This window comes from Typopeltis vanoorti, chromosome 1 (assembly GCF_054136105.1).
Source record: "Typopeltis vanoorti isolate ZY-2024b chromosome 1, IOZ_Tvanoo_1.0, whole genome shotgun sequence".
Lineage (NCBI taxonomy): Eukaryota > Metazoa > Arthropoda > Arachnida > Uropygi > Thelyphonidae > Typopeltis > Typopeltis vanoorti.
The window spans coordinates 33,402,399-33,428,978 of NC_143549.1; the positions used below are offsets into that span (position 1 = coordinate 33,402,399).

The 26,580-nt window shown below is 36.4% G+C and overlaps 1 protein-coding gene across 1 annotated transcript in view; it reads left to right on the forward strand.

The window, feature by feature from the left end:
- Nucleotides 1–26,580, forward strand: part of LOC150109877 (uncharacterized) — a 236,009-nt gene that overhangs the window by 119,106 nt on the left and 90,323 nt on the right. Inside the window, exons 9-11 of the mRNA XM_090396426.1 lie at nucleotides 4,802–5,362; nucleotides 13,682–13,851; nucleotides 24,281–24,383. Coding sequence (XP_090252552.1) covers nucleotides 4,802–5,362; nucleotides 13,682–13,851; nucleotides 24,281–24,383 — 834 coding nt within the window. The remainder of the gene's footprint in view (nucleotides 1–4,801; nucleotides 5,363–13,681; nucleotides 13,852–24,280; nucleotides 24,384–26,580) is intronic.

The window sequence follows — 26,580 nt, forward strand, 5'->3', positions numbered from 1 at the left end:
GAAAAGAAAGCCAGTGTCAATTTGTCCAGGAATAAACAAATCGACTAAGTTGTGCAAGTTTATCATTTCTGGATATATCCTATTGGTTCGTTTTTTCATGAGAATAAAAATTCTTCCACCACAGTATCACAAGCTAACTAGTCAGAGCGATTTTACGAGAAAAAAAGACTGCAATACTTAAGAAGATATATTTACAGGGTGTTCGGGATAAATTTGACAGTTTCGTAAGGAAAAAGAAATCTTCTTTGTATCTATTAAATTTAATGAATTGACAAAAAATCATTATAGGCAGAGTTAATTACAATACTATCAACAAGATTTACTCAAAATAACCACCATTAGCATCGATCACAGCTTCAATTCTGCTTCGGAACCTCGAACAAGCTGATGCTACAGTCTCCCTGGGAAGGGCCGCAAAAACTGTTTTAATTTTATCCATTAACTGGGCTTTTGTATTACTGGAAGTGCGATTGGTGTCTTTTTCAACTGCGCCCCATACAAAATAATCCATGGGGTTAAGGTCTGGGGAGTTTGGAGGCCAAACATTTGGACTGGTGAAGTCGTAGAAATTTTCAGACAACCATTTTTGACTTTTCCCAGAGGTGTGGCAAGGGGCCGAATCCTGCTGCCATACATACGGCCTACCATTGGCTACCCTTGTTATCCAGGGCTTGACTACAGTTAGCAACTCCACGAACAAAGCCCGAATTCCAATGCCAGGGTTCTTCAACACCTGTTCCTGCAGATTTGCGAGGAATTCTGCTGTACGAACGCAATCAGATCGTCTGCTAGGGATCTTTCTTCTTGCTACATCCTCGTAGTCACCATTGCAAGTCTCTAGTTCATGCCTGATTGTTTTTACTGTATTCAGGGAGCATTGGGCAGCAGTCGTAATATCCTTATTTTGATGGCGGGCGCGAATCATCATGATACAAGTTATTCTCTTCCATGATTCAGGTGGGTTCCAGCTATCCATCCTTTCTGACATCTTGTATATGAATGAAGAAGGGTCCAAACTTTTAAATGAAGAGAAGTGTGTGTTAATACATGTAACTTACGGAAAAATATAATTAATTATAAATATGTCAAATTTATCCCGAACACCCTGTATTTCTGTACAAAAAAAAAAATCCTAGTTTCCAAGTTCAATGTGATACTTAAGGTCAGTTTCTCCCCGAGACCATAAACAAAAAGTTCTTTAACATGATTACTTCCGGCATATGTGATGCAAGCAAATACAGGTTTAAACAACGTTGCGCTTCATAGACTTTGATTTCCAGCACATACGAAAGGCATCGTTTTGTTAACTTGTTTCTAGTTAACATATTTAGATACAAATATATCGAACAATATATGTGCATTCAAGAATGACAGCTCTATTTGGTATGATTGTTGTTATTCTCACGCGATTAGAGTCTGTATATTGAATAGTTAGCTTAGAGCACGTTAGAGACTGTATATATCGGAAATGTTGCTCAGAAGCACATCCTATATACACAGAAATTTTCTAACGTCCTCTAATTATACGATTGGAGAAGTCGTATGTTTACGTCCTCCCATCATGTCATTAAATTTGTATAACGCGCGTTTAACACGCTTCCAACATCCTCGCTCCTAACGAAATCCATCTTATTTTCTCATTAAAAAGCATTCGTTCTATGTTTAAAGCAACTCTTCCGAACTGTAAAAGCCGCCCGAATAAGTAATGATATTATATTCCATGAATCTTTTGTACTAGCTACAAAAACTTCGTGAAAAATTACTGGAAATGTTTTAAATGAAATAGTTTCAGTTTTCACTGACTTTTATTATTATAAGAGAGAGAGAGAGAGAGAGAGATAGCCTGCTACTTAATTTGTTTGCAAATGGCACTGATTATTTATATCTTGTATGCAAGGCTTACTCAACGCCTGTCCTTTATCTAGATAGATATATATCGGTTTGAATTTGGTGTCTGAGAACACGAGAAACCTTTATAAGGGCTTTTATCATCTGGCTTATTTAATCTGGAAGTGGTAGTGGGTTTCCTGAGCAAAACAGGCAAAAAACTGGTCTCATAAATTAAGTTACTGCCACAATAACAACAGGAAACATCACAAGATTTTTATGCTGTTTCCTGCGAGTGCTATTTCCATCCAGTGAACCTTAAGCTAATAATTCATTTCTTTAAATTATAGTTTGCTGCAAAACTACCTTCCCCTAAGTAGGGTCTTGTAGCATCACAATGACAGACTAACTTTGGGAATATTAGTGGAATGTTAATGATATATATATATAAACAAAAAGACATACATCGCTACAGCTTAAAATACTTACGACTTTTTTTTTTTTTTTTTTGAGGAATGCTGTTCTAGAGAATAGAAGATGAGAGGAGAGAGGAAGAGGAGAAGGAAGTTCATTGGGTTTCCAGTTGGACTATAAAAGGTTGTCGGGAGGATGCTGCTCGTCTTTAAATAGGCTTGGTGAGAAAGAAAAATATAACGATATCCGGATAACACATGGTATTGGATATCTGGAAAATACACACTGGTTCTTCGCTTACAGCACCACGGAACAATCGCTTCAAGCTTCCCAATACCCCCCCCCCACCTTCCCGAAACAATGTAGTGATATCTTTGAGACATTACAAGACATTCAAGTTTGCAACGTTATTCCTTCACGAAAAGGGCTTCCTTCAAACACAATTCGTTTAGCCAGTCTTTTGCCTTTTATCCTGTTAAGTGCTACCACGTGACCCCTTTGCGCGTGATTCGAAAATTTGAATGCGTACCCGCTTTCTACTCTAAATCGTCAGTTACACAAATTTCCAAAAGCTGATTCGTTTGAATTTGCTGTTGTAATTTTCAGAAATAGTGTTGGTCATTTGGTTTGGGACACCAGGAAAATTTTAAAACTGGAATTTTTATAAGGCAACCTTCGCTATATAACTCTTTTCAGAGCATCTAAAGTAAAAATTAAACCAGACTTTACGCACTGGACGATGGTGACCTGTTAGCATTATTTGATGCTTATTCACAGAGTTTTGAAATTATCTGAGCATCGATGAAATCCAGTACACGATTATTAGATGGATCAAACATTCGTACAATATTAAAGCAGCGTTTTTCTTCATCATAAAGATTTTTCAAATTTCGGTCCATCAGTGGACGAGAGATGACCTCTGTTTTCCGCGAGGTGGAAGTGATATTAATGTGAATTATTCCTCGAATAACCAGACAGTAACGAGGTTTAATGCTACACTGCAGATTTTTGCGTGAAAACTTCAAGGCTAAACTTCCTGGAAAACTCAATGAAGGTGTGTTATCCCATTAAAGCAATGCACCGGTTCCGAGTGATTGTTATTGTCTGCGCTGCATGGCTGTGATTGAATTACCAAGAATTTATACATCTTCATACCCCCCCCCAACACACAAAAAATAACATAAAATAAAAACACGCACATCAGTTGGTACCTAAAGATTTTTTGTTTCTTTGTTTTTGTTTTCATGTAATAAATATTTTATTGAACTTGGTATATATTAGCAGGAAATGTACTAAAACTTGTTTATAACTAATCAGAAACATAATAACAGTAATAATGATGTAAATCCGAATAAAATATTGTGCTGTTCGTGTAATGAAGAAGCCAAAGATCACGCTTGAAAAAGCCCAAGAGCAGAGCTGGTTCTTCTGTACAAGTCCATGACCTACTCAGTCACAAAAATAGCTTTGCGAGTATCGTGAAGTATAAAGTGGTAGCAGACGTCATTATACCTTTTAGATTTATATTCATTGCGAAGGTTAGACAAGAAGCTAATGGAGAAATACATCTTCCCTCCCTCCCCCGTCAACAATAATAAATGCATTTTTTCCCATTCTAACAATAAGCAAATTCCGACATTGAAATTTTTCTTTTCTTTTTCTTTTGTAGCAAAACTTTAGAAACAAGTTTGTCTGTAGGGGAAAAAACAGTACGGTAGATTTTAACAAACCTTTCTTCCATTGTTGATTTGATAAATAAAAAAAAAAATAAAAAAAAAACATTTGCTTTTTTATTTTTGCCTTCTGACTTCAACGTAAAGCTGGTAAATAGACATTAATGGATGAGAAATTATGTGTCTAAAATGTTTCTAAGTAAATAAAAACTATCAAACTGGAAAGTTATTTTGTTATTATTTTATTTTATCCCGTTCAAAGTAAATGCCATTTGAATATCTTCAAATGGCATTTACTTTGGCATTTATTATTTCAATGCTGATTAAGTTATAGTTTTAGGTGACATATTTCGAAGAAATAATTTTTCACATAATATTTCTAGTTCCCATGTCTCCTTTATTTCAGATATTCTTAATATTTTAAAATCTCTTTACCTTCGGAAGCAAATAAATAAGAAAATAATACAAAAATCTGCACGAAAGAGTTACAATGCCTCTGTGAACGGTGACGCAATATAAACTCTCTGGTTTAAAAAAAAAAAAAAAAAAATATGTTCGATTTTCGTCATCATGGATCTATAATAAAGGCTTTTTTTTTCAACTGAAAGTAAGTTTGCCTGTTTGATAATTAAAAAAAAAAAAAATAAATAAAAAAAAATAAAAAAAAACATGTTAGATTTACAGAGAGACCAAAGAGCAGAACTTAATTTTATACATATCATTTCAGTTAATTAATTTGTCGGAAAATAAAAGTAAATCAGCTCCTATTTTAAAATATCTACAATACTTTTTTAATATCACAACAAAAATATTTAAATTTCCATCCTTGAAATGTGTTCCATACTACGTGAATTATTTAATATATAAGCGATTATTTTTTCTTCCAGACGCATTGTGGCAGCTGAGATGCAAATGATCACCTACAATGAGTTTTTGCCGTTGGTACTTGGGAATAAGCGCATGCACGTCTGTCGACTCCGAATCAGAAAATCTGGATTCACGCAGTATCAATCACAGCTCGATCCAAGCCTGCTTAACGAATTTTCCACAGCTGCTTTTAGATTCGGCCATTCCATGATCAATGGTTTTTTCGCTGAAATTCCCTCCGAGAAACCAGACGGTGGGGAACTTCTGAGGGACATTTTCCTGTATCCGTTCGAAATACACCATCATGGTATCGAAAGTTTCCTTAGGGGTTTGGCAGAAGGCAACGGTCAGCAATTCGATAGGTTTATGGAGGAAGACGTGACCAACCATCTCTATCAGGTTAGAGGAAAGAAGTCGGGACTTGACCTGGCTTCTCTCAACATCCAAAGAGGACGTGACCATGGACTTCCCGGTTATATCAAATATGTAAAACACTGTCAAGGTCTTAACATCAGAAGATTTAAAGACCTTGATTATCTCATACCTAAAAACACTCGTGAAGCTTTGCAGGAAGTATACGAGTAAGTTCAGTTTACTGCTAGTCTTATTCTTATTATATTTCTGCGCATGCGTAACATTTTAATTAGTCATAGAAGTTGTTTTTTCGTGCTTTTGTTATTGTTGTTCAAAGCGTATAAAAACTAATAACAATAATTTGCTTTATTATTGACTGCATTCAAGGTCAAAACCTTGCGGTTATAGAACAGGAAGATCATAATTAAGCTTTCTTCCATTAAGAAGTTTTGATACTTAATATTAAAAAGGCATTATTCTGTCCAACGATAAAACTGTAGTGTGTGTGAATTAGGACAGTTAATTTGCGGAGCCTCTTTAATATATGATTTTAAAAAAAATGGCTGTTTCTTCAACGATTTTGTCAATGTTCCTTCTTAGAGATCTTGTATTTTGAGATAATGTAATGAAATTTAATTAAAAATTTCATCGTTCGGTCAGTCCACGAATGAATCAACCAGTAATCAACAATAATTAATGTTATGGCATAAACGGCACCTTAATTTGCTCGTTCTGAAAAATTTTGCTCCCAAGTTGAAAATTGACTCTTGCGTTTTAATTTTCATTCAGAGATCGTCTCTTCAAAAACCTTCGTTAATATCGATACGTGAAATAACAAAATAAATAAATTAATTAAATGAAATAATTTTCTTGTTATTTATTCCAGTTAGCTCCACACTACCTATGGCACTGGTTAGATTTTTATCACTTTCTATAGTTAACACTAACATAAAAGCGCTGAGTGGTATCACCGCTTAATTCATGCAAAAACTGAATTAACCGATCTAATCTCTGCTTCCCGTAATAACGGACGCAACGTTAACAATAAACATTCCACATGATCGAAATATATTACACTTTTCCCCCCTAGAAAACCAGCTTAATATTTTATTACAATAACTTCTCTGTACCTATTCGATTGTTCAGTACCCGAGTCAAGTAGGTATTTGAGATAAGCGGGACAAAAGCCGGACATCTTGAAGGTTACTGTAAGCAGCGCTAGGATACCTTGTACAAAGTTGATTTTTAACTGGAAACATTCTCAATCAAGCTAAAGTTAAATGGTTAGTTTAACGTCGGTGGCGTCCCAGATATTGTTTCCCCTGACCGGTCTACACCAAGTGATCAGCTTATTAGGCGCACCTATCCAATAGTAAGCAATACACCGAACAGATTTAACTCGTAAACATGAACTAAGTTCCGAAAGCATCCCACAATATTGGTTCATGTATACTTATCGCAATCCACAGTTCCTCAAACAGATAGCGCTGCAACGAATTGTCGTATTGAACAAACAGTTCCATTTTATCTCACAGAAACTCAAGTGACCACAGATGTAACTGAGAAGATCCACGAAATATGGCAGAGTTGGAATCATTTTTGGAATCATTTTTGGGCAGTTTGTATCCTTTTATTATGGGGAATATCTGTAGTTGTCTCCGGCTACAGAACTACCATCGGCAGGATTTTGAACTATTATTAATGTCCAAAAAGACATGATTATGCGTAAGCACGCTAACAAGGTGGTAGTTTCTGTGATACTCATAATAGTCTACCGCCGACTATTATACCGCTATCAAAGATCCATAATCGTGTTATAATTATGGATTTGTGCATAATCTCTTGGTATTTGCCTGTCCATCAAGTCTGCCTATTTCCAAGTCACTTCAGACCTTCAGTAAGCAGGATGTTGTTGTCTGATCGTCAGCGATGGAATTCATTACCCACCTGAAAACAATCACAGGCTACCGCACTCATAGTGAGATTCGAACTCTCAAATTACTTGTGGTTGGAAAACGGGCATACTGTCTGCTAGACCCAACATTATTACGATTAATTAATAGATATAATATTAATTAATTCATCGATGCTTATTGTTATTTTATTTAATGGTAATAGGAACAAAATATAGGAATGTTTATATGAATCCACTTTTCCAAGTGTGGGTTTAGAGCCCATTTAATTACTGCCTGATTTCTCTATGCTATAGATTTTTAACCTTCTCCTGGAAGAAACTCGAGTTTTTAATCCCACAAATCAAAAAATATATATTTGCCTGATTTAAAATTGTCTGCTATAATTATTAATTGTCTGCTCCGTCACTAGATTTTATCTTTTGTGAGTTTATTTTTGGTAACAGTCGTTGCTTGCATAGATAAATTCTTCTGAACACAATAGAAGCATTATTTTTCTGTCACATATATAAGACAGACTGTTGGCATAATTTCTTTGGCACACGCATTTGTTGTTCTCCTTCACCCAATACAAATAAGCTAAACGCTGGAATAAGTTCACAGGTTGTTGTACGCAAACGATAACAGCATGCATTGAAGTCCTTGTTGAGAGGAATTAAGGATAATAAAGGTATGTTACCATGTGCGAATAATCGTTTGGCTTAACTGACTATAATTTTTATTGTTTTAATAAACATTTATTTGATATACTAATTAGCGCTATTTTTGATTTTACTTCCTGATTGTTTTCTTTAGTGCATAATTAAATGTTATTTTTATTGCGTAATTGAGTGTTATTTTTATTGTTGTTTGATTATTACTTATAAGAGACAAATATGCCTTTAGGACATTGTAAGTAATTTGACTTCAAAATACTGTAGCTACCTCAAAATTATCTACAAAAAGTGTTGATGTAAAATTATACGCATAAATATTCTTAAAATTAGCTAGAATTAATTCTGAAACTGTGTTACATTTTACATAGAATATTGCTTAGAAAGTTTTATATAATGAGAATAAAGATTTGAAAATACATCCTATCTTTTTAAAATATAAACTCACCAAAGATAGTTAATCAAATTTGACTTTTTGAATACTAAAATAGGTTTTCTTTCATTGGCATAGCAAAAGGTCAATGCGTTCGTTGCAAAGAAATTAAAAACTTACTTGCCTACGCTAATAATAGACTAACTCTGGAACTGTCTGCGTAAAAAAAAGCAGCATTGAAAAACTTTATCTACTTGTCATTAATTATTATATTATTTATTATTATTGTCTTTTTGCAGGAACCCTGTGTGGTATTCTTCGCATTTAATGCTGCGGAATTCGAAGAATCGAACCTACAAAGATCTTTCTTGTATCACTCCTTCAAGTCCACAGGAAAAAAAATATTCTAACACTACAGACACAACTTAATTTATAATTCATATAATTGACGCATCGTAAACACTACTGCAAAGGGCCTTTCTTTTCACACGAGTAATGAATGATTTTTCTCCTCATTATTCTATTTCCTATTTATTAGCAGGATGGAGAAAGTTGAAATTTCAGTAATACTGATATACTTTAATGTTATTGTAGTTTCTTAGCATAATCATCACATATTTCCATGTTGGACATTATTGGAGTGTAAAGCCTTTCTTGTAGCATCTAAACTTCGTGGCATCTTCTACTTTATTCGACACACAATAGTCAAGCACTATCTAGATTCTTTCCTTAATACATTAATACTTTATTGTCTCATAATATTTTGATTCATTCACTACATATGCAGTGAATTCGGAATTCGAACATGGGTATTTCCAGCCAAATGATGTCCTTGATATTGACTAAGCTGCAAAGGTTCTTGGATTATAATCTACAGCATTTTATTTCGTAATTATTCCGGTATATTGAAAGACTCTTGGCAGTATGTGTTTCCATGGCATTTATTTCTTCTCTATGGTGTAAATATTCCTAAATTAAAATTGCACTGATGGGTTTCGTGATATTTAGATGGGATTTTAAAGATACAATTATGGGGTAATTTCTTTTAGTAAGAATACGTAGCCTTTTCGGAAAACACTAGGGTTACCAAAAGAAACTTATTTAGGTTCGACTCACTGGGTGAATTTTTTTAGCCGATTTCAATCAATGACTAACAACAGCGCAGCAAGTTGATTTTTTTAAGGAAGAAATTCAAGTTTTTTCCATCGGCTCAGCGCAATCAACTATAGAACAAATCTGTTACATATAAATATTACATAGAAATAAATTCCACTATCAGGTAGGAATACATTAGGTATGAGAGAATACACTCAAATCTTGATGATGGTGGAAAGAACAGTCACTTCCCGATATTCAAAAAAAAAAAAAGTATACGCCCTTTGAGGAATGGAAAGACGTTAGAGGATTTATTTTATATTTTTTAATGTTTTCCTGTGACGAGATAATATCTTTTCTATTTGAGAACACCGTACAGGGAAAGGCTAATCACCATTAGTTCAGCATATAGAAATCATCAAGGAAAGAGGGGGGGGGGTAATATTCGTGATTTTCAAATGGGTAGATTCCCGATACCACCTAATCCAACATTATACAACCGGTATATATTCATTAAAAAATGACCACAGTAGAGCTTAATCCCTTCAGGCTTACCCAATAGCCCACTGGCCATCTAATATATTGTTATCATCGACACAACAGCTTTCTTTAGTTTCTAGTTGGTGAAGTTCTTTCTCCTGACCTTTTACGGTGGTCAGAAAATTACTTTAAATTTGTGTTCTGCCATTATCCGTTTTCCTTATAGTCAAATGAGGACATAAGGAAAGACAGAGCATCTAGAAACCTGATTAAGGCGGAGAGGATGTCTGAGAAATGCACTGAAAACTAGAATGGCAAGAAAAGAAACGTAGAATATTATTCAGGAAGGAATTTAGGGAGTGGAACATAAAACAGAAGAAGTTGGAGAAAGAGAGTTTGAATGTTACTGTATGAACGTTGAACGTTGACTTCCTTTGTCACCGTAAAAACACTATTTAAAGCTTCACTTCCATGGTTTTCCGCGACTTCCGTGTTCCCACCGTGTACAGGAAGTCTTCGTTGAGCTATGATTAGGATATCCAAAGCTCATAATTAATATCTCTTAGAATTAATTATAAGATGTCTTTTACGAGTTTCAGCTCAATCTTTTCTTCTAGTTTTGAATACAAATATTCACTTATTTAATTTTATTGAGAGTATCATCTGGTCTTGTCTTTATTTCTAACACAGCAATAATATCGTTGTTCGTTACTGGATCTGATAGTGATAAAACTCAAAATTACACTCAAGAATTTTGACCAGCTCTTCTTCAGCTGGACAATGCTAACTTTTTTCTTTCTTTTTTTATCTAGGTCTCGATTCCTTTTACGTAGGAATAATATAAAATTTGATAAAAATTATCATACACGAAATCTGAAAATTATAAGGAGAAAAATTATTTCTTAAAACATTACAAATTTGAGATTGATTATTACGTGTGGTATAATAAGTTGAATATAATTTTCTATGGTGATAATAAAGCATCCTATCAGTAGCCAGAAATTTAACTTTCACTTAGAACATTGTTTCTATTCGAAATTAAGTTTTTACAGCAGCGTATATTCCGGATGTGCTAGATGTGCGCCGCACACCAGGAATATACGCAATTTAATGATTTTTGATAAAGCTGCCTTACCACACAGTCCATCCAGACCATAAGTACACGACTGACTTTCCCCCTATCGAAAAGTGTATCATTCCAAAGGAAATCAAGCGGAACTTTGACTCTTTACTAGGATTTTTATTCGTACTCTATGGTTTAATAAATGGTGCGGAATTTTATATGGGAACCGAGGGAATACCATAGTAAATATGACAAAGGGTCATAATAGAAAAGTGAATGATTTGTGCTTAATAAAAAAAAAATAATTGATGAAATTGATACACTGAATAATAAAAAAAAACTTTCAAAAAATTAAGGGAGTTTTTTTCCTTTAAATTTTAAGGAAGATCAATGCTAATCTCTCATCCGATTTTCGTTTCTGGATTCTGAAGGTCCGCGCGGTTAGCCGAGCGGCTATGCGCTTCGCAACCATATGCCTAGGAAAAGAATGTCCTGGGTTCGATTCCCGTCGCCGACGTAAGGAGCTTAATGATCTTTCTCAGACATAACCAAGTTAGACGGTCTTGGGCGTGGACAGCAAGGTTTTTCTCCCGCAAGTAGGCAAACCGGTCCCGTGAACACACGCAGCTACAGACATAGGACACACCGGGAGGCATAAGGCTGGCCACCTTATCCTCAGGACGGGTACGACTTAGAAGGACTAAATATAGGCTAAATATAACAGGCCACTAGGCCTAATACCTGAAAAGAAGAAGAAGAAGAAGGATACTGAAGAACATTCAAATAGTTGAGTATGAAGTATAACTTTTTCAGAAAAAAAAAAGCCAACAAAGAAAGGAGCAGAATTGACCTATGATGTCAAATTAATCCCCTACATATTATCAACTGTTCGTACAGAGAAAATGATTGATGAATTCCAATGTTTCCTTCATTTTGTCTCTAGAAATTTCTTGCTTCTTAAAGTGGGAATTACCTTACTATTCTAGCAATGGTAGCAATGAGACGATATGTTTCTTAGAAGTTTCTCTGACAAAATTAAATAATAATAATAATAATAATATTTTATTTTTATTTTTTTTATTTTTTTTTATTACATTACACACATTTCTTACAGTTATTACATACATTTGATTACATATGATACAACATTACTTACATTTGTTTATATATGATACTTACATTACGTACATTTGTTTACATATAATACATACATTACATACATTGGTTTTCATGTGATACGTACTTTACATGAATTTGGTTACATTTGATACATACATTTTTTTTTTCTTGGATGATATGTAATTCTCAGCTTTCATCCTAGAAGCTTATTTGTAAGATTATCTGAGGATGACACCAGTTGGTTATTATTTATTGGTTTGTTTGCTGTGTTGGAAAGCTACGAAATCTATGATTGAGAAATTCGCGCACGCACGCACGCGCGCACGCACACACACACACACACACACACACACACACACACACACACACACACACACACATACACACGATAACTTGGAATGTATTGATGCGTCAATGAACTGGAAGCCTGAACGAATATATTGTGTTTCATTAAGTTTGTATGGTATTTTGGGTGCGTGATTCTTGTTTATAGTATGTCCTTAGAGCTCTTTTCAGGCTATTGTAGTTTGTAAGGTTTCTGTTTTCAAAAGGTAATTTGTTTATCATATCTGGGATGTAGAAGTGATTATTATATTTATATGTGATATAATTAGTTGTCTGAGGTCTTGTTATAAGGTATGTATTTCTGACTGTCCTGTAGTTGGCATCGAAATAATATTTTAGCAAAGCAGCATAGTCATATAAATGTTATGCTGTCAGTATTTTGTGTTCTGACATTGCAGTGTATATAAAGTCGTTATTGTCTCTTTGTTACCAAAAGATAATAATAATAATAATAATAATAATAATAATAATAATAATAATAATAATAATAGAAACGTCTTGAAGTACCCCTGAACTAAATTCGCATAAAAGGGACTGTGCTGATATTCTTAAAAACTTTATTTCAAACAATATTTATATGTTACAACTGTATAACTGATTCATTTATGCTAATGCCGACCCACTTTTATAACGACAGTCTTATATTTCTAAGTAATTATTTTTAGTGATAACACTAATCACCTTTCATTCACTTATTAGACCCATTAACCCGTTATGTCCAAGTAAATGGGCTTTCCTAAACCGGTCTTCGCTAAGTTTGTCAGTTATATCTGTTAGTGGATGATGTTCAAGGGCCAGTTTGCTTGTTTAAAATAGGAGAAACTCGAGTTAGGAAAGTGAAAAAAATTCTCATCTAAGGGACCAGCTCACTTATATCCTTATGAAAGAGGCCATGGAATTGGCCTCTGTCATAGTGTTTATTTTCCAAAAAGAAAGGAAACAAAAGAATAGAAAAGAAAAAGAAATAAACACTAGTGATGAGTGCTGCTAATAAAATAGAATTTTAAACTGCGAAACATTTTTTTTTAAATTCCTTAGCTCAGTCGGACTCGAACCTGATTTTTTTTCACCACACGCTTGAAACATTTCGTTGAAAGGCAGAGTCGAATTCTATCTAGGAGACGAGAAACTTTTATAATGACTTTTCAGCTGAATATGAATTAACCGGTCTTGTAAGGTGGTGGAAGGATTTTCCCTCCGTTAAGCGAGATTTTTTTTAATCCTCAAAAAACAAACTATGCTGAGGAGATTACATCCTTTGATCACAAGAGATTCTATAGATAGTTTAACGCCAGTCTTGACATTAATTATGTTTCCACTAAACCATATTCGTATCTTAATAATTAAAATTCCAAAGAACTTAAACTGTACATGCACGATGTACAGCAAATACATCGTGCACGTTCCCAAAAATGTCAAAATATTATCATTTTGACATTCAGAATATTCGCTTTCTTAAAATTGGATCTATATTAAAGCGTGAAACCTATTGTTGTATATTTCAGATCCGTAGAAGATATCGATCTGTTCACAGGAGGACTGTCCGAGATTCCTAGGCCTGGAAGTATCGTTGGTCCCACTTTCGAATGCATACTGGGAATCCAGTTTTATCGTCTGAAATATGGCGATCGCTATTACTTCGAACATGGCAGAGAAACTGGCTCTTTCACTCATGGTAAGTAGCCAAAGTCTTTCTGGAGTTAAGATTTGCTGGACAGTCTAACAACACGCGCATAACATTTAGTTGGGAACACCTGCATTCGGTTTCACGGTGACCGACGTTCCTTCATCATTCCATCAGATAACGGGGTGCGGTTACAAGGACTTGTTATTTTAGTGAGACCTCTATAAGGCAGTAGTATTAAGTAGTCATAACTTAGCTGCAATATTTATAACGATGAAATCATTTACGTAGCTATCTGTGTCTGTAAACTAAGGATTGAGTAATCCAGGCCATATTATTCACGTCACAAATAAATCATTATTCTAAAGAATTCAGAGCAACCTTATTATTTGGCGTTGCATCTAAGTGTACATTCAATGCAACAGAAATACAGACCTTTGTAGGGCGGACAGCCGAGAGAGAGAGAGAGAGAGAGAGAGGTATAACAGGTCACCGATATAGCTAGGAGTAATTTATTAGAATAAATTACTAGATTTTGGTATTTATGTATGAAACACATTATCGTATTGCAACTGTGACATATTTATTTGTCATCCAGTATACGAATCTAGTCCAAAGATTTACTGAAATCATAAACATAATGCTACGTCTATAAATAAGGATGACTCTAAATCTTAAAGAAATAAATAGAGCTATCGAGCGAGCGAGAGAGAGAGAGAGAGAGAGAGAAGAGAGAGAGAGAGAGAGAGAGAGAGAGAGAGAGAGAGAATATCAACTGAACTAAGATAGAAATAAATATTATTAAAACTGGAATGTAAATACTAACAGATACCTAAATTTCTGTGGAAAGATTTATGGAAAAATGCAATGTAACAGGAATTTTAGTTATTACTTGATACATAAATATTCGAAGAAGAGTAAGATCGGTATTGAAATGTTGTCATTTCAATACCGTAAATAAACCAATAAATATTGCACAGTATCGTGTCTTACTTACGTGTTTTAACATGTTAGGCGATTTGCTGGCATAAAACACAAAGAAGGTATGTAGTACATAAAAAGACTAACTTATTAATTCCAAAATAGTAACCTAGCTCCAAATGGCCTGCTGATCAATCAGTCACTTTATAAAATATTAAAAAGCTAATAGTACGAATGGCTTGAATCCTGTTTAAGATGCAAATAAACTCCAATAACGCTCTACAACTGCAGGTACATTAGCCAATCTCATAAGGAGGTTTTTAATTCCATGAAACAGAGATATTGGACAGAAGACTTCATGCGATTTGCATTCATAATATACTATTCTCCATACCTTAGTTGCTTCGGTCGTAATTACTTGCAAAGAAAATGTTACTTATTTGTGATATGTTCAAAACTTGAATTCACTGCCCATCTTCTTGTTTTTCACCCATAGTCTATGTAGATCGTTGGAGCACAATAAAGACGACAACCACTGCTTATACCACTTCGTTATAATACAGAAAACATAACTTTAGAAGCCATTTCATATTTCGAATGCTGAATTAGTATTCAAATTATACTAAAAAAATAAGTTCATTTCCTTTGTGTGGCTGCAAAATACAAAAGATACAAATAAAGAAATATACATTTGAAATTCTACCGTGACTCAGAATCATGTCATCGAAAGTAACCAGCAATGGGAATAAGGAACAAAGTTGATGCGGGAAATGGATTCAACATGCATGAAATCAAAAATCACTGAGTAGCTAATCAGAGTGTAAAGAAGGGAGATAGGAAAAAAAATCTTATGCAAAAAACTGAGAAGAAACACCAAGGTCTGCAGAATATCGTAAAAGAACAAGGATCCAACACTAATCGGTATGATTAGCAACCTGGAAGAGATGGTGAAGCTTTGAATACACAGACTTTTAAATCCAAAAACAAAATATTAATAAATACTGGGAGTGCAACGTACTGTTAGAATAGAATGCAGTGCTTACGGTACACTGCATTATACGGTGCTTGCATCGAATTAGACATGCTGTTCCTCCAATACTTATTGATGCACTGCAATTTTCGAGTAATGCAGCCTAGTCTAGCAATCACATTAATTCACCAACAACAAGAATAGGCGCATATAAATATCATGTTGGTAATTCGAAGCAAGATAAGTCCAATAAAAAACTTCATGAATTTTTAAGGGACTTTACAAAAAAAAACTTATGTTTGTGAAACTTCTCAACGGTGAAGCCTACTTGGGTTAGTTAAGTCTGCATTCCAAAGCCAATTAAGTGTATGTCGTAAGTATTATGACTTTTGAAAGTGTTATGGCTATCAAGTTGCTTATAAACCAGTCGATTATCCAATAACTTCTTGTTATGAGCAGAACAAAAGTGATGGAAGAACACAGACATGGGAGAAGTGCGCAGATGTCCATGTGCTAAACCTCAACGGATATAAGTACGTAAAATTAAATTAAACTTACTTCTTACTCCCCCCAAGTGCTATTAGAGAAACTCGAGGGCGAGGGGGTGACTCTTTCCTCTCAAACTGTATTTTCCACTATCTACTAAAAAAGGCGACTGAATTCAGGTCAAGGAGTGGTGGTTGACACTTGACGAACTTAACCATTGAAACCGACTGAACTCTAACCAACCTAAAGATACATGCCGGCTCGACCGTCGCCCGGTCAAACAAGGGTCGCGCCCACTATTAGGGAAACCAAGATAGTGAAGGCGAAAAATATGCTATTGGAATAAAACCTCGCCTAATAGACAGGAAAACATAACCGGCATAGGAACATGGAATGTAAGAACTCTTCACCGGGAAGGAGCATTGGAAATACTGCTGCATGAATTAGACAACTACCGATGGGAAGGGATTGGACTCTGCGAAACCAGATGGACTGGAAAAGGAGAATTCCACCATGGACAGTACAGAATCTTAACTTGAGGCAGGGAGGACAACAAACACCAAGAAAGAGTAGCACTTATATTAAAACCAAAGGCTCAAAACTCTCTATTGTCCTACAATCCTATCTCACCTAGGATAATTGAAGCAAGATTTAAAACATCAATCGGATCACTAACAATTATTCAAGTATACTCACCAACTTCGACATCATCAGAAGAAGACATTGAGGAGTTCTATATAGATTTGCAAAAGCAGTACAGCAGACATCAAGTCAAGATCTCCTAATTGTAATGGAAGACTTAAACACAAAAGTAGGCAAAGACTGGGATACCTGGCCAAGAGTAATCGGAAAGTTCGGGTATGGAGAAAGCAATGAACGTGGTGAAAGACTGCTAAACGTCTGTTCAAATACTAGATTAACAATACCAACACTCTCTTTAAACATCCAAAACCCCAAAGAAAATGGACATGGATATCACCAGACAGACAAACAAACCAAGAATATGATAGACTATATTATTGTAAACCAGATGGAAATCAAGTATCCTAAATTGCAGATCCTTCTTTGAAGATTGTGGATCAGACCATAAGCTAGTATTAGCAAACCTAAGTATAAAGTTAAAATCTGGAAGCACTTTTAGAGTCAAAAGGAGACTGAATGTAAAAAAACTACAAGACAACAATATTCTAAGAAACTATCAACTAGAACTAGATAAAAACCTGAAGGACCTACCAAAACGGAATATAAACATCGAAGAATATTGGTGCAAATTAAAGGAAATAATATTAAATTCGACAGAAAAAAACAATAGGTTACACAGAAAGAGAAAGTAAAATGGATTGGATCTCGAATGAAGTAAAAAGGTTAAGCGATCAAAAGAAAAGCATGAAACTAAAACGGAACTATAACAGAAATGAATATAATAGATTAACCAGAGAAATTAGAAAACTAGTTAAAAGAGAAAAGAATAACTGGTTAGAAGAAAAATGCAAAATGGCAGAAAACCTATCAAAAGAAAATAACCTTCATGTATTATATAAACAAATAGACCAAATTAGTAAGACACAGACAACAAAAATTATAATGATCAAAAACAAAGAGGGACAACTAGTTGAAAATAACACAAAAAGAATGGTCAGATGGGAAGAAAACCTTCATAGATTTATATAATAAAAAAAGCTCCCAGGATATTACGATTGAAATGGAAGAGAAAACAAATATCTTTACCAAAGAAATAATAGCACACAGCATAGAAAAACTCAAAACTAGGAAAGCACCTGGCATTGATCAAATACATGCAGAATTCTTAAAAGCAGGAAAGGAACAACTTTTGGAACTATTAAAAACATTATTTGAAAGGATCTACAAAAACGAAGCAGTGCCTACTGATTGGACCAAATCAGTCATAACTGCTATATACCAAAAAAAGGATAAAACAGAGTGCAATAATTACAGAAGTTAGCCTCCTCAGTATTCCAAGTAAGGTTTTTACGAAAGTACTCCAAAAACAAATTAAGCTATATATAGAACTGGCACTAGGAGAAGAACAAGCAGGTTTCAGACCAGGGCGAAGCACAATTGATCAACTATTCACCTTAAGATAGCTAATAGAAAAGACACTAGAGTACAACCAAAGTTGCGCATAAATTTCATAGACTTTCGTCAGGCATTTGATTATATCCATAGAAGAGAACTATGGAAAACTATGGAAAAATTTGGAATTCCCAACAAAAAAAACCCATAAAAATAGTAAAGAATCTGTATAAGAAATCTGAAAGTGCAGTACGAATAGAGGACACCTTAACCAACTGGTTCCACACAGAGAGCAGAGTAAGACAGGGATGCAATCTGTCACCAGACCTGTTCAATCTTATACTGGAAGAAGCAACCAATAAGGCCTTAAACAATGAAGACTCCGGAATCAAAATATATGGGGAAAATGCTACAAATTTAAAATTTGCAGACGACATTGCATTACTTGCAATCACAGAAGAAACTCTACAACGAATTTCTGATAAAATAAAAGAGGAGTGTATATAATCTGGATTAAACCTAAATATAGACAAAACAAAAATTATGCAAATAGGAAGAAGAAGCACCAATCTGAAAATTGAAATTGATAGTAAGAATCTAGAGCAGGTAGAAAACTTCACCTACCTTGGAGGAGTTATTGAGTACAATGGTGAAATTATAAAAGATATAAACAGACGAATCAGTCAAGCATCCCAAACTTTTGGACGACTTAATAAAATATGGAAGTCAAGAGACATCAAACAAGTAACAAAAGAAGAATCTATGAAACAATGGTCCTCCTGATACTCCTCTATGGAAGTGAATGCTGGAATCTCAAAAAGTCTGAAGAGAAAAAGTTATTAGTTACTGAAATGGGTTGGCTAAGAAGATTACTTGGAGAATCTCTGCTGGTTCGACTAAGAAACGAAGACATAAGAAAACGACTAAAACAATAAATAACAATAATAGACAAAATCCAAGAAAGAAGACTGCGATGGTTTGGCCATGTGACCAGAATGGAAACAGAAAGACTACCATCTAAAGCCCTGAATACGACGATGGAAGTTAAAAGATCTGAAGGAAGTACCAGAATTAGATGGATAGACAAAATAAAAGAGGACCTGAAAACCAAATCACAACAAACGACACCAAACTGGACAGAATTGTTCGAACTCTCCCGAGACAGACAGAAGTGGAAAGAGTTCATTCGGCCTCATTATCATCCACATAGATGGTGGAAGAGAGAAGAAGAAATGCGAAGCATCACAGTGCATCATGATTTCATAGAATTATGAAATCATTGTGAGGCGTTTAGTAAACACTATATATAATACGACAATGTTCGTCTTGGCCTTGGCCCTTCCGACTCCCTAGGCAGTTCAAATCATTGGTTGCAAGCGAAGTAAAGTTCGTCTAGTACTGTTCAACTTAATCTACATCACAAAAGCTGAATTATATTAACGTGATTCTTAATGAAACATTTGAAAAATTTATCAGCCAAATTTAAATTAGATTTAGTAGTTTGTACTTGAGCCTCCGTAGCTCAGTCAGTATAGACGAATCCCTTGGTCAGAAAGACCTTGGTTCGATTACCATCAGTGACGTGAGGAACCTTTATCTGGTCTCTTTGACTAAAGGTGAATTAGCCGGTCTCATAAGGAGGTAGAGGCCTTTGGTTCCCGGAAATTCGGGTTTTTCGTCCCTTAAAACAGACAAACCAGCCAGTAGAACACACGCAATTTACATACAGGAATACTTGGAGGCATATGGGTAATCGCCTTATCCTCGTATTACGGTTAGGAAATCCAAGGATACTTGGAAGGCTGTGGGCGCTTAAGTGCCCGTTAAAGCCACTAATAATGAATGAATGAGTTTGTACTTGATATGATTCTCCACTCTGTCTGAAAAATTCTATTTCGTTTCAGGGATTCTAACTGGTCGCTGATAATACGGGAAGCGAATTAATGTACGAATAAAATCTGAATAATGAATTAAATCAGAAATGAAAACACAAAATTGATCCTTCCAGAATCAGCGATCAACAGTAAAAGATATCCCAGTTGTGTGCCATACATACATACATACATCTTCAAGGCCTATCTTTCCTAATTGGGTTGTGGGGGCAACAGATGCAAGAGGAACTTCCAATGATCACGATCCTCTGCCACCAAGCTCAGGTGTTCTGGTGGGATTTCAAAACGTGTCCACCCAAGGTTTTGGATATAATCTATCCAGCGAGTCCTTGGCCTTCCACGTGGCCTGCTAAGGGAGCCTCTCTTGTGGCATTCTCACCAGGTGCCCGTACCAACGTAACTGTGATCTCTCAACACGGAGAAGCAGCGGTTGAGTATTGAGGGTTTCCCGAATTGCAGAGCTTCTGACTCTGTCGAGTCTTGTCAGCCCCGCAACCCCTCGAAGGAACCTCATTTCAGCCGCTTGGATTCGTATCCGCATTCTTTCGGTCATTACCCAACTCTCATGACCATAGATGAGAATGGGGACATAGACTGTATTGAAGACAGCCAGCTTTGCTTTCTGGCTTAACTTCCGCTTCAATACTACCGAACGGCCAAGTTCCCGCAATATTCAGCTTGCTAAGCCAATTCGAGTATCTAGCTCTACGTCCCATTTTCCATCATTCGTGAATATGGACCCAAGGTATTTAAACTTCTCCACCTGCCTCATTGGGACTCCACTTACATGTAGAGTGCACTGGGATGGTTGTCTTGAGACCACAAATGTTTCAGTTTTGGCCACACTGATCTTCATTCGGGCGTCTGCACAAACAGCTACAAACTTATCCAGGGTCCGCTGCATGTCATCTGTGGAAGAGCTAAGCAGAACTAGGTCATCTGCAAAAAGCAGACGTCCAATGCTACATCTTCCAATTCTGACACACTTACTGCCTCGGCTGTGCCTATCAATCCAGTCCATAAATATTATGAAAATGAGGGGTGACAGAACACCCATGGCGGAGGCCAACGGAGATTGTGAAAGGTTCAGACTTTGTGCTGTTTACCCTGACACAAAATTCTGGGCATTCCTACAGGGACTTGATGGCAGCTAATAGTTGGCCATCCACTCCATACTCCTGTACTACTTGCCAAAGCTTATCCCGAGGAACCCAGTCATATGCCTTCTCCAAGTCCACAAAACATGTGTAGACATTCTTGGCATATTCCCAAGATTTCTCAAAGACTTGCCTTAAAGTGAAGATTTGGTCAGTTGTGCTTCTGCCAGGACGAAAGCCACATTGTTCTTCCTGGAACTTTGACTCAACTATGCTCCTGCACCGTCTTTCCAAGCACTTAGCATACACCTTCCCAGGCAGGCTGAGCAGAGAGATGCCACGATAGTTACTGCAATCCTTCTGGTCTCCCTTCTTAAAGACTGGTATTATTATGCCTGTCTGCCAATTGCTTTGGTGCTCGCCCAGATATCCAAGCAGCCTGACACACTCGAGTCAGCCAGAGAACACCGTCTCGATTTAAGGCTTTTAGCATTTCGGGCCGATTTTCACCATCGCCAACAGCTTTTTCCAATTTTAGCGATTTTATTGCTAAATGGATCTCTTCTGCTGTGAGACTAGTCATTGCCCAGATCTACATCTCTTGGATGTCCACAACTGCTGGGCCACCAGGGTTAAGAAGGCTCTCAAAGTATTCCCTCCATCTGTGGAGGATATCCTTCTCGATTGTTAAAAGTGCACCATCAGAGGCCTTAATTGCCCTTGCTGTGCACGATTTCCTCCCTCGAAGGCGGCGGATGGTCTGCCAGAATACTTTGTTTGTATTTGCATAGGATGAGTCTAATCTTTCTCCAAAGGATTCCCAAGCATTCTGCTTTGCTGTCTTTACTGCCTCAGCAGCAGCAGCTTATCGTGCCTCAGCATATCGCAAACGCATCTCAGGTGACATGACCCTAAGCCATGTTAGGTAGGACTCCTTTTTTGCCCGGACAGTTTTTTGGAATTCTTGGTTCCACCAAGGTGTCCTTTTCTCACTGCTCGTTGCTACGCCGAGTCGCTTTCTGCCACAGCATGAGAGTGCAGAGGCAGTGACAGCTGTTCTGAACAGCTTCCACTCCTCCTCAACATCTGCACTATGCTTGGGAATCTCTTTGAACCTGGAGGAAATGTCATCTGCAAAATTCTTCCTCACAGCCTCATTTTCCAATGTCTCCCATTTCACGAGGTATAGCTGCTTAGGCCTACCAGCGTTGATGGTAGCATCTGGTTTCTGAAGCCGTAGAGTGCACACAACAAGGTGGTGGTCAGTTGACAGTTCTGCCACTCTTCTCACACGAATGCCCAACGAGGAAAATAGGTCTGCTGAGACCTTTGTTCCAGTGTATTCCTGTACCAGGTATAATTATGGACTTCTCGGTGCTGGAAGAAGGTATTCATTATGGACAAGCTGTTAGTACATCAGAAGTCCAATAATTTCAACCCATTCGCATTAAGGTCAGGGGCGCCGTTTCTCCCAACCACACCCCTCCATATCTGGTCATCTGTTCCAACACGTGCATTGAAGTCACCCATTAGCAGGACTGATTCCATGTCTGCCACCCTGTCAAAAGCAGCATTGACTTCCTCTAGGAAGGCAGAGTATTCTGACTCCAGATTAGGTGCACAGGCCTCCACCACAGCCAAATCATGGTTTTTTCATCTGAAGCCTTAACACACACATACTCGTCCCCCCAATGGGATCCACTCAGCAACACAATCTGACAGCTGGGTGCTTGTGAGTATCCCCACACCCGCTTGAGCAGACATTGTCGGACTCACACCAGAGTAATAGAGCTTCCACCCCTTATCCAGGTCGACAGTTCCAGAGACTCTCCTCTTGGTCGAAGAAAGCCCGACTAAGTCTAGCCGGTAGCCTTGGCTTCCTCGACCAGTTCCAACGCCTTCGCTGTCAGAGAGAAGATGTTACAGTTGCCTAAAGCCATAGTCTGGTGCCGTTGTCGTTGTCATTTCCGTCCTTTTGCAGAACCATTTCTTTGCGCTGCTCCTAAACACCTCCCCAAATGGGTAGCGGGCCAATTGATGGAGTTTCCTCTAGCAAAGTGTTGAGGAGTGGTGTCTAAGGGAGACTGTAACATACTTTTCGAATGGGTCCCTCTGCCTAAAACCCGAACGCGTCCCTTGGTAACCCGCGCGACGGACGATGCGGTATGAACATTTTTTAATGGCCTGATCATGTTACAGTCTTTGATAATGTCCTGTTAGCAAAAGACGACGAAATGACACAGCAAAACAGCAAAATAGGAAAGATTCCCCTCGAATATTCTAATAGCATTCGGGGGAAGGAGCAAGAAGAGAAGAAAGAAAGAAGCAAGGGAGGAAGAGGAGGGACCAGTCTACAGATAATATAACAGATGTATATTACATGAAGTAAGGCATGGTCCAGCATCAGGTACCTCGGGTTTGCCTTTTATTATTATTATTATTATTAGTAGTAGTAGTAGTAGTAGTAGTAGTAGCAGTAGTAATAATAGTAGTATTATAAGTGATTCTTTCATGGAGTCCAAGGACTCATCGTGTGACGGCACTGTGCATTAACAACCCACCGCCTATACATTGCGTCATCACTCGGACTCTTCCGAGTGATGACGCAATGATGGAGCGGTAGATGTCGTCACCACTGCGGCATCTACAGCTAAAAGTATTTTAGCAGTAGATGTTGTTAATTCATCAGTACTTATCAGGAAAGTCTTGTGCAAAAAAAAGTGTTTCCTCTTCTTTTTAAAAAAAAATAAAAAATAATAAAAAATTATAATTTTATTCATAACTGGGTTTAGCAGGAAAAGGGTTCGTAGAGCTGTGCTAATAAAATGCTTATAGGAATATGCAACTCTCTTTTCCATTTGAATTGAACTCTTTCCCAGTTTAAATGAAAATTTGATGTAGTAGCTTTACATGTTTGTTTAAAAAGGAATTTGTTTTACAAGCAAGTTTATAGAACAAATTTCCCACTAAAGTTTGAGATTACTACTTTTCCGAATGAATTCATTAAAAAAAAACTTATAAATAGTTTTTGCAATACATTTTGTTATCCATTCTTATTATATTTTCATGTATGCTTTCAGATCAACTACAGGAACTTAGAAAAATTAGTCTAGCAAGAATCATTTGCGACAATACGTTAATTGAAGAAATTCAACCCAAAGTATTTACATTTGCAAATCACAGGTGAGTATAAATAGTGTTTTGGTGTTTCTTTTTCACAATTCGAAGCTAAGATCTTTATTCCAGAGCATGCCCTTAGAAATAATTTTCTATTAAATTAAACTAATATGTATATTGGTGTCATAAATTAATATGGACGAACATGACATGAAGTAACTTTCAGACTGACTCTCTCTCTCTCTCTCTCTCTCTCTCTATCTATCTATCTCAGAATTTTTTGTTTGTAATAATCTATTTCAAAAGTCGTAGATACCAAAGTGAAAAATATTTTTAAAAATAGGAAATTTAATTGTCAGTATATTTTCTTAGAGCATGCGCAGTCACAGAATCGCAAGAAAATAATATTATTAATTAGAATATACTTCTAAATATGACAGATTAAAAGTAAAAATTACGATATCTTTATACGAAATCAGTGCTGGATCAAAACGTTTAGAGTGAAATTGACGGTACTCTAAAGACTTTATGAAAATGTTTCTTTTTAGGATTGAAGTTGTCCATTGAAAGTTGGTTAGTTGGTTGGCTTATAGTTTATTGGCACACAAACAACAAAGGTCATGCTGCTCCACAGTAATGATTACAGCAGTACACAAGGTCAATGGTCACAGCTATACATAAACAGGCAAAGAAAAATTGTAAACAATATACATGTACAAAAACCAAGCCAAGCAATTCAGCATATACTAATTGAAATTAGTAAACAATATCCATGCACAAAAATTAAGTTCGACAATGCATAATCTACATATAAACAAAATTACTGCAGAGGTCACAGCAACACATAAGGTTAAAACTTACAGCAGTCCATAGATAGTCAAACTAATAAACAAAATGCATGTACAGAAACCCAGCCAAGGAATGCAGTATCTACATATGGATGAAATTACAGCAGCACATAAATAGTCAAAAAGGAATTGTTATGCAATATACATGCGTAAAAATTAAGTTAAACAATCCAGTATCTACATATACACACAAAATTACACACAAATGTGTTTATACAAATTAGTTCTTTGTAGAAAGTTAAACACTTTCTACAAAGTTATCAGATGCTAAATCTGATAGCATCTGCCTGAATGGCTTGACCATATAGGTAAAAACTTCATTCCTCTCTCTCTCTCTGTCGTGTAATGTGCTGGCACTCCCCCAGAAGATGACAAATAGTGAGATGTATATTGCATTTTTCATACATGGCAGGGTCATCAGCCCTCAGTAAATAAGAATGTGTAAGATGACTGTGCCCTATGAGAAGCCTAGCAAGAATACCTTCCTCTCTTATCTTTATACGTGGAATAGAATGCCAATGTTTAATTTAGCAATTAAGTAATCGCAGGTAGAAGATGGAGTATGAGACTTCTGCAGTTGATAAAGTGAGAAGTTGCCCGATTGAGTGCAAACATGCCATGGAGGGATGCTGTGATGTTTAGTGTAGGCAATGTTGTCAATATTCATACCAACAGCTGCTTTCACAGGCACTTTAACACACATACCAAAATACCAAAATCTGAAGTGTGTGATATTGAGCTTCCCAACGCCCAGAAAAGAGCCTAATCCATGTAGGATGATCTGGTAGAGACTTTAGGTAATTAAGAGACAACTGTTTCCCTTTAAGTGATAGAGCCAGTTCATTTGCTTCAACATAAAGCCTTTGAGTGGGTGATGTGCGAAAGACACCAGTAGCTATCCGTATACCCTGATGATGGATGGAATCCAACCATCGCAGGTCACTCTGTCTTGAAGAACCACAGACTTGAGCCCCATAATCCAGCTTTGAACTTATAAGGGCACGATAAAAACGGAGCAATGAAGATAGATCAGCACTCCACTCAGTAGAGTGTGAAGGAGGTTAAACGCTCTCTTGCACTTTTCTCTTCGTTGACGAATGCGTGCAAAGAATGTAAGTTTTTTTGTCAAGGAAGTTCCAAGAACTTGGCTTCTGTAACTACTGGAATAACAGTTCGTCCCATTCTTAATTCAGGGCAGGGTGAAGAGTGCGTTTTCGACAAAAGTGTACCCAGACACTTTTTTTTGTTGAAAACCTGAACCGATTACTAAGAGCCCACAGAGAAACATGATCAATTACTTGCTGAAGTTGTCTTTCAATTACTCTCATGTTACAGTAAATTGTGAAGTCATCAACATATAGAACATTGATTACAGTGGGAGGAAGCTGATCAGCGATTGATGTAACTTTAATAAC